This window comes from Sinocyclocheilus anshuiensis, unplaced genomic scaffold (genome assembly GCF_001515605.1).
Source record: "Sinocyclocheilus anshuiensis isolate Anshui unplaced genomic scaffold, SAMN03320099.WGS_v1.1 scaffold20, whole genome shotgun sequence".
NCBI lineage: Eukaryota > Metazoa > Chordata > Actinopteri > Cypriniformes > Cyprinidae > Sinocyclocheilus > Sinocyclocheilus anshuiensis.
Window position 1 is genome coordinate 1,138,879 of NW_015558646.1, and position 9,094 is coordinate 1,147,972.

General features: G+C 37.6%; 2 protein-coding genes across 2 annotated transcripts in view; both read left to right on the forward strand.

Moving 5' to 3' along the window:
• Nucleotides 1-3,613, forward strand: part of LOC107680992 (tetraspanin-7-like) — a 31,223-nt gene extending 27,610 nt beyond the window's left edge. Inside the window, exons 3-8 of the mRNA XM_016477105.1 lie at nt 1,367-1,441; nt 1,535-1,624; nt 1,742-1,903; nt 1,996-2,079; nt 2,182-2,260; nt 2,415-3,613. Of these exons, the coding sequence (XP_016332591.1) occupies nt 1,367-1,441; nt 1,535-1,624; nt 1,742-1,903; nt 1,996-2,079; nt 2,182-2,250 (480 nt within the window). The 3' untranslated portion in view covers nt 2,251-2,260; nt 2,415-3,613. The remainder of the gene's footprint in view (nt 1-1,366; nt 1,442-1,534; nt 1,625-1,741; nt 1,904-1,995; nt 2,080-2,181; nt 2,261-2,414) is intronic.
• A 428-nt stretch (nt 3,614-4,041) lies between these two features.
• Nucleotides 4,042-5,995, forward strand: LOC107680990 (mid1-interacting protein 1-like). The gene is made up of 2 exons (XM_016477102.1): nt 4,042-4,164; nt 4,919-5,995. Exon 2 carries the CDS (start codon nt 4,926-4,928, stop codon nt 5,403-5,405), a length of 480 nt encoding a protein of 159 aa, XP_016332588.1. The 5' UTR covers nt 4,042-4,164; nt 4,919-4,925; the 3' UTR covers nt 5,406-5,995.
• The last annotated feature ends 3,099 nt before the right edge of the window (nt 5,996-9,094 follow it).

Sequence of the window (9,094 nt, forward strand, 5' to 3'; positions counted from 1 at the left end):
CCATACATGCGTAGTAGATCGGCTTTTAAAATAAACAAAAATGGGAAGAAACAATTGCCCAGAGTTATTGCACATCTGGCTGTCTTTATATTGTTTTATCGACGGATTGTACAGGTTCGAGTAGCAACGGGCTTCTTCACACAGCCAGCGCATGCGCAGTAGCCTACTGTAGCCGTACTGGACAAGTACACGCGGTCACAAAAAATGGGAGGCACGCGGATGTCCACTCAGAGCCTCCGCGCACACTCTCCGATGACGATTTTTACGTCATGCATACCATAGCGGACCCTAGCAGACTAGCGGACTCGCGGACGCGGAAAGTATAACACAGGCTTTAGTGTTTCCACGTGGGTAACTGTGTGCTAATTGAGCTCAAGCTATGCTGACTTGAGTGAACAATATTGAATGCTAGTGCTTTCTAAATGACAACATGGTCTAGGCAATGAGAAATTAAGTTATTTGTGTGTAGAGTTTTGCAGTGACAGTTCAACAAATCTGATTCATGTGTCAAAAAGGGGAATAGTGTTTATAGTTTAGGGAAATGGGTGTGCTTTTTGATAAATGGCGTTATGGTTTTGAAATTTTAGTTCAAAAGCCTGGTGATAGTGTTTAAGCAATCGAGAAAAACTGTAAGACAATATTGACTGATTAGACCTAAGATGCAAAATGTTTGTCCTCTCTCTCTTCAGCGTTCCCACATCTCAGATCTCAAATACATAAAATATTACCCCTTTATACATAGTTTTTGAAGTAAAGAGTAAAGAAAACACTACACAAAACTAGTTTAACCAACTAGGGTAACCAGTCTTACTTTTCCAATGCATATAAGACCAATCTACCTTTTCATAACTGAATTTATGACCAGTCTTGAAGAAAACAAATTAGATTGCTAACTTTTTAAGACTAAACACTTTCATCCATAAAAACACTTTCTCATTGGATCTAAGCAAATCTCATAGGTGACCTATTTTGATCTCAAAAAAGTGAGTTGTCACTGAAAGGTGAGGAGTTTGCGTCTATGATATGAAAGCTTAATATCTACAGCCCAACATTTGGAGTCTTATTGCTGCATGGCTGTTTAATTTAATAGTTTTGTGTACACTGTATATTTTAATTTTTATAGATTTGTCAGTGTAACTTTTTTAACAGTTGGAAAAAATAGTCTCATAAAACATAAATAGAAAGTAAACCGGCTCATATAATATTTATTTTTACCTTACAAGGTTGATGATAATTTCTGAATGTTTTTAATATTTTAAGATTTTCAGGTCTTATTTTGTACCATTTTTCTTGAAATTTCATTGTGTTTTGAACATTTTTTGTTGATTTGTTTTTAAGTATTTTCTCTTTTCCCGCTCCCTTGTAGTATGCTATGTTCCTGATGGTGGTGTTCTTAGCTGAACTAGTGGCAGGTATATCCGGCTTTATTTTCAGACACGAGGTAATTCTTGTTTTTTTTTTTACGTTTACGTACAGTATTTCAAATACCATCTTATGTCTACAGCCAAATAATTTTTCACTTTTTTTTTTAAAGATTAAATCAGTGCTTCAAGGTGTCTATAATAAAGCTGAATCAGTCTACAGTGGTAAGGGCAATGAAGATCTGGACAGAATCCAGAGAACAGTAAGCACGTATTTGTTTTATTGGGAGCAGTACAAAACATAGGGATTACATCAAACTTCACTTATCTGCTTAAATGTTATTTTGAGGAATGTAATTAATTTATTTTGTCATTTGTAGCTGCAATGCTGTGGAGAGAAGAACTACACCAGCTGGGCAAACACCGATTACTTCAAAAAAGAGGGCATCCCCAAAAGCTGCTGCAACATGACTGCTGGTGTAAACTGCACTTCTGCAGAACTTAAAGATCTTAACACGGCTGCATCAGTGGTATATCAACGGGTAAGATCTCTGCTGTATCTAAACACTCCTACATCAACAAAATCATAAGAGTTATTCTGAATTCTGGAACAAAAAAAATCCTTCTCTTGTAGGGCTGTTTCTCCATGATGACTACAACATTGGAGGCCAATCTTGGAATTATTGCTGGAATTTCTTTTGGAATTGCGTTCTTCCAGGTACTCATCGTGTCCAGTTTATATATATATATATATATATATATATATATATAGTCTGTAATGCATCTAATAATATATGTTTTCCATTCAATTCCTCATCAGCTCATTGGGATATTCCTGGCATGTTGTCTGTCTCGCTATATCACCAACAACCAATATGAGATGGTGTAGTGATCCACAGGTATATTTTCTTACTCTTCCCATTAGGCTCTTCTTTTTAAAATGGCACAGTTTTGTGTTGTTCTATTACATGTCATTTAATGAGTATTTTGACTGATAAAAAATGACTAGGTTCTCATTTAAGGGTTCTTACTGTCGCTTCTGTCTGATTACAGGGTATCAACTGGAGATCACAGAGCTGGACCTGACAAAAAGGGAAACCATTTAGTTTCAGTGTTTTGTATGTGTGCCTTAGCTAAACATTTCATTTTAGAGAATTTCTGACTGCTTTTTAAAGAATAGTTCTTGTTGGTAGCTACATTGAAGGGAAGGAACCGGTTTGCATTTGTTTTGCCAGAGTTGTAAATATAACAGCAATTAGATATACAGACGTTTGTAGAAAGTGTATGTGTTTTAGCTGGTGTTAAACCAAGAACCAGTTATGCAGTAAATAGTGTACTGCGCACCTTGACTTTTGTTTCATTGGAATTAACACATACTAAAACTTTGCATCTAGTAAAAAAAAAGTAGTACAATTTCTTGCATGCATCTAAAGTTCAACATTTGCCAAAAAGAATATTTTTGAGTGACTTCATAATTTGAGACATTTAAGACGTTATCCACTCAACATGTTATATAGGGAGTTCTGTTTATGTCACCAGCAGTTCATTTTCAAGAAATAGTTTTAATACATGTACGTTCATTGCCATTTGGATTGCTTCTGTGATAATGATGTGGGTATTTGCCGTTTCTCTACAGTCTTTATTAATGTAGCAGCTATAGTGTTAATTGTAAGGTTATTGAATGTCATAGTGGTGATGTGCTGAAGAGAAAGGTTGTAGTGTCTCTTTAACTTTGTCTTCAAAATGTGAAATCTTTTGCCACCCGGGTTGATCAGGTAACAATATTTAACATGTACATACAAAGCTACAAATATTGCCATTATCTATACAGGAGTTGAGCTGTATTTAAAGATATATTTGCATTTGGATGGCAAATAAGGTGATGTATAATCCAGATTACTTTTTAAACTATAATTATTTTCTCTCGTCACTCCAGCATAATCATACTGATTAGTTTTTGTCATAAAATAAACCACCCTCTGCGTTTTGTTAGCATATGGGTTACTTTTGGGGCATGTACACGTTGTATCTTTGTAAGACAACAAACTGTCAACAGCCTGTTCTTTTTTTGTGCAAACTGTAAAATGCATAGGAACAATAAACTGTTTTATATGAACATAGACTTCAGACGTAGAACCACCAGATGGCGCTATCTATTTATTTATACGACTGTATTTAGCAATTTGTGTTAAGAACCAATGAAGAGTGGATCGAAAGCAGGTCCATAAGGGGGAAGTGTGCCATTTGGGACAGGACAGGCATATCATATATAGAAATATAGCTAATATTACTATCTGTGATAATTCAAAATCGCAATTACTGTCCTAAAATGCTTTAAATCTAGCGGGCTGCACGTCGCATTATTGACATATGCGACACTGAATGACCATTTAGAGAAAATAGTAGTTCGTAGGTTAAATCGCTATTTCTTTAATCACCACGAGCAAGAGCTCATAATTAAGCGCTGAAATCGATCACTGCGTTACGAGTAAAGTAAATATTTGCACATCCTCTTGTGAAGAGATTATTATATTCTGTAAAAGATACCGACAGACGTCGATGCAGATGAAATACTGAAGCTCGATTGGTCCGAAGGCCTGTCAATCACTTGCAGCTCTCCACACCATTGGACAGGACGCTTCCCTGCCTGACGTCAACAGTATAAATGTTGTCAGTCCTCGACAAAGCTAACAGAAGAAGGGCGCTTTCTTCTCGGTTGGGGCGGTATAAAATTGTGGCTGCTTCGTCAGTCCTTTATAGTTTATCTTTGGGTTGTTCCAGTCCAGTAAACGGTTTCATCCAGGTTAGTCATTTGCATCTAAATCTTTTTGAGATTTATTGCGTTGTCAACTTGTCATTGTAAGGTCAGGTGAAGTGACGTTTGTGTCGTGTGTAGACAGACGTGCAATGAAAGGTTCTTTAGTGTTACGTTCTGCATGCTCGTTAGTGCAATATCAGAAAGGCATAGGCTTTTGATGAGATGTTTCATCTTAAACCTCGTTTAATATTGTTTGGTTGTTGATGCTTTAAATAGACAATGCTATCTATATTAGCGACGCGAGAAGCTAAAACGTTCTCCTTTTTAGCTGTAATGATGTACGGATAAATCGGTCTATTTAGTTGATTCTTCACAATTAATCCGTTTAACCGCTTAAAAAGCGACACTGAATCGAGGGGTTCTAGGTTGAACTCATTGAACCAAGAAATCGCGGAGTTGGCTTTATTAATGGCGGTCTTACTAACTATAATTTAGTGTTTAAAAGAAATGCAAGTTAAATTTCAGTTCGAGCTGAATCATGGCTGCAGCAACTGAATTAGGACACGTGAAACTGTAATAAACACCCTTAAATGTACCAACAAATGGGTTTATTCGCAGGTTTTACAATGTGCAATGTCGGGATAGACTTTGACGCACCTAACGTTGACTTATGGAAAAAAAAATGCTCAGTCGGTTTGTCACCATTTAAAATGGTTGCCCTTATTGCAAGAGATTTAAGTCTAAGACCTTTTTGCGTTGCCTTTGTTTTTGTAATTTTGATTGTACCCTTTCATTTCAGCTTTGCCATGATGCAGCTCAGCAGCGACACACAATGCAACAAGCACTCGTTGCTCAACGTTATGAACCGATTCATCGCTGCTGCCAACAACATGGATGAGACCATCATGGTGCCAAGCTTCCTGCGGGACGTGCCTCTGGAGGACCAGGACAGCCAAGCCTCTGTTAGTCACAATAACAACGAGCCCTCTTTCCCCAGCAAACAGAGGGACATGTATGAGCACTACCTGCTGCTAAAGTCCATCAAGAACGACATGGAGTGGGGCCTGCTGAAGAGGGAGATGGGCGGCAGCTTTCTAGAGATGGCAGTGAAGCATGAAGAACCGCAGGTGAACGGAGGAGCTGCAGAGGAAGGCTCTGACCTGGAGGGCCAGTTCCACTACCACCTCCATGGACTGTTTGCTGTTCTGTCCAAGCTCACGGTCCAGGCTGACCACCTCACGAATCGTTACAAGAGAGAAATCGGTGGAGGTAGCCTGTTGCGATAGGATTGATTGGTTTAGAACTAAAATGGACTATTCTTGAACCATTGGACTGGGAAGTGAATGGGTGGCAGTGGACCTAAAGGGCTTCAAATTCCCCTCTGCCATCAAAAAAGGGTTTCTTGCCCAAGTTGGTTGGCCTGTGGCCTGTCTTGGTGGTATCTGATGCTTTCAGGATGTTTCCTCTAGACACTAAAGGGCTATGAGAGTAATGGGTATTGTTTTAAATCTCTGTATGCCAGGTCCGAAAGCCCTTGACGTTGTCATTTAAAGCTGTAGAAGAATGTGGATGCTGGTAATTCAATTCTTTCTATTAGCCAGCCAATGCCTTTTAATGAGGGGAAATTTGTTTTTTTTTATGTATTAATGCTGCTCTTGTGCACTTGTCCATGTAAAATGGCGTGCCTTGTTTTCATTTCCCACTTGTGCTGTTCTCAAGTGTGTGTGCTTGTCATGCATTGTATCAGTTTGAACAGGGCCCATATGAGTCTGTATCCCACTTGTTTTTGTTTTTCTGGTTTGTCCTAGAAGATTTCAAGTTTTATATCGTGCTGTAATATAGTGACTTATTAAAATAAAGCATTAACTTAAACTGCCTCACTGCATTGCTTCCTCCTGAGTGTTCCCTTGAATTTCCTCTCCTCTCAAGTGCAATAAGATGGCAACATTTACCGGAGGGCTGGGTCAAATATCTAATCCTAAATGGAGCTAGTGAGTATCTGCTAATCTAGTTTCGTAAGGTGTGTGTGTGTGTTACAAGGGCAGGTTTGAGCTTGACTGTGTGTGTTACAAGGGCAGGTTTGAGCTTGACTATTCATTAGTGTTCTCATGTTTGCAACGACTTAAAGGGACAGGTCACTTAAAATTAAACTTGTCATTTACTCATGTCATTCCAAATCCGTATGCCTTTCTTCTGCAGCAGTCTAAAGACAATTTAAAGCATGTTGCTAAGCATGTGTGGAGTGTCAGGGTGAGTAATTAATTTTTGGATGGAATATCTCTTTAACTCCCTTGCACGGCATAAGCACAGATTGAAACTGGTGTTTTAAATGCTAATGCAGGCAGTTCCATAAATGACATCATTCTTATCAAATATAGTGGTTCAAAGTGTATTAGACCAATAAAAAGTGTCTGGTTAAGATTCAGGATTTTTTTTTTTTTTAATCTAACTAGAAAAGTATATCTAATCCTTTAAGACACTGAGTTTTAATGCTCAGTTCTCAAGCATTGTGAGCGTTTGAAACTACAATCTAAACAGATTTTCTCAAAAGATAGTGTTTAGAGGAAATTGGTTTTATTTTTGCATTTTCCCAACAAATCATGCATGCATTTTATATTCACATCTTTATTCTGTGTGATTGAGTATGGACACTTCTTGAAAATGGAAACCCTTTTACCTTTCCTAACCAAGTATTTCTCATCATCCCCATACTAAACGTTCACTGAACCATGAACAATACAACTCTAACCGTTCAAGCCGCAATTGTGGTAACACCCAGCCTTTGAAGTAATGTAGGTGGGTGGACAAAGAATTGGCAAAAGCAAACGTGAGAATCCCAGTAATACCAATCAAAATGTCTGCTTTGGCTATACAGAGGGACATTATGGTATATCAGACCAAATGCAGTCCAACCATCTGTCCGTTCAAGTGAAATGGGTCAGCGTGAGGCACGCGAACTGTGCCAGGCGGTCACAGGAACAAATCTGCATGATATATGAACCAGCAACTAGAGGGATTTGCAGCTGTCTTAAGATGTAATTTTAAAGCTTCAACCAAAATGTAGCATGGATAGAACATTAAAAGCAAGCCATTTATTTTGTTTCATTCACTCAGAATGCAGGATCCACATGCATGTATGCTAAAAAATGTAAGGATTATGATTTAGAGGAACACGTTTTCAGTAGGTTAAGCTATATCTTCTTGTGTCTCAGGTTGCGCTGATACTTATTAACCGTGACCATTCAACTATGACAGACTAGCGTGAGGATAAAAACATTGTAAATCATAAAGGGACTCCTAAAAGCATAAATCAGTTTCAAAATGTTTGGCTGGATCAGCTCGTCCCTATGCAATGGTGCATTGAGCGACTACGTGATCAGGCAATCTAGACTTGGCCGGGCATGTCCAGTCTGCTGGATCATATCTAACAGCTGCCCTTTTCGTGCTCCCGTATATCTTGGCACCCGCAAGGGAACATTGCTAAACAAATGCAATGCTGGTGACTGGCATACATGCATGAGACGTGGCAGAATGTTTCATGCACTCTTTTAGTTCAAATTTCAGCAGTTCAAATGAGAGAAAGGACTGTTTAGGATGAACCGATTCACTATAATGAATCAGACTTGGTGCTATACAGAGCCATTTAGGATGAACCGATTCAATGGTGTGAATCATAAATCCCTAAATGTTGTAAGTGGAAAACGTAGTTAAGTTAGTATTGTTGCTACACTGCTACTTAACATTATGGTCCTAGGTAATTTATTAATGCATTTTGGCATAATGTTGGGTGGCTGACAGCTGTTAGTAATGCTATGGTGAGATGTTCAGCTGGTTTGGGTAAGGAGATGCTCACGCCACTCAGCCTGACAATACTAGGCCTTGTGTTGTATAATGAGAGCCTGTGTGTTCCATCACAGCATTACCAATCTGTCTTTGTACAACCTCTCCGTGCTAGAGGCCGAGCTTTCACACCACCCACTGGACACAAAAAATCTTTGTAATAATTTCTGAAATTGTTTTTTTTTTTTTTTTTTGTGATTGTAAGTGTCCCGTCTGTCTTTTGTCTTTGTCTTTTGTCTACATGATAAAGTAATTGTGAGTGAACCTGTTGAAATGCAACACAAATTTCAGACTTTGTCTGACAATAAAGTTGTATCGTATTGTATCATACACTAATTTTGATGTGTGATGCCTATTTCTGCAATTTGTTAAAAATACATCTCTGTGATAACATATAGTGTACATGAAAGCAAGCCAGTAGCATTATGTTTCCTCTTTCACTTTAGAGCGCAAATTAGACATTTAACTGTTTACAAAAAAAAACAATTAACTGTTTTACTAAAAGTCCATTTCCCCCTCAGAATTAATAAAGGGTTTGTGATAATATTTATTAATATTTTGAATCCTTCTCTTCAGGTTTCTTTTTCATTTTAGTTTAGTTTTGTTGTGCTTTAGTCAGTTTATTCGTTTTTGTTTATATTTTAGCTTTAATTTATTTTACTTTTAATAATTGTAACAATTTAGTATTACATTTTATTTCTGTTAGTTGCCAAGGCAAGTTTAAGTTTTTCATCTATTTTTGTTTTATTTTATTTATTAACAGCCTTATTATATATATATATATATATATATATATTACTCTGAGCAGAAGCAGTCTTTTTGAAGGTTTTGTTTTTTCCCATTCATTATATCTAAATGTTATATAAAATTTATTACATAAAATTTATGAAGCACACTTATTTAAGGCACTTTAACTAATCCAGATGCTTATATAACGACCTTCAGACTGCTGATGTAAGGTCACAATGTTTGTGTCTGCACTGATATATTTCCTATCAAGCTCTTTGTGCAGAGCAAGGCTGAAGTGTAACCCCTTCCTCTATCTGACACAGGAAACAGAGCCTGCAGAAAGTGTAGAGCTGTGTGTCAACAAACAGTCAGCGAAGAAAAAGCGCTTAGTGACCCTGAAAAGTTC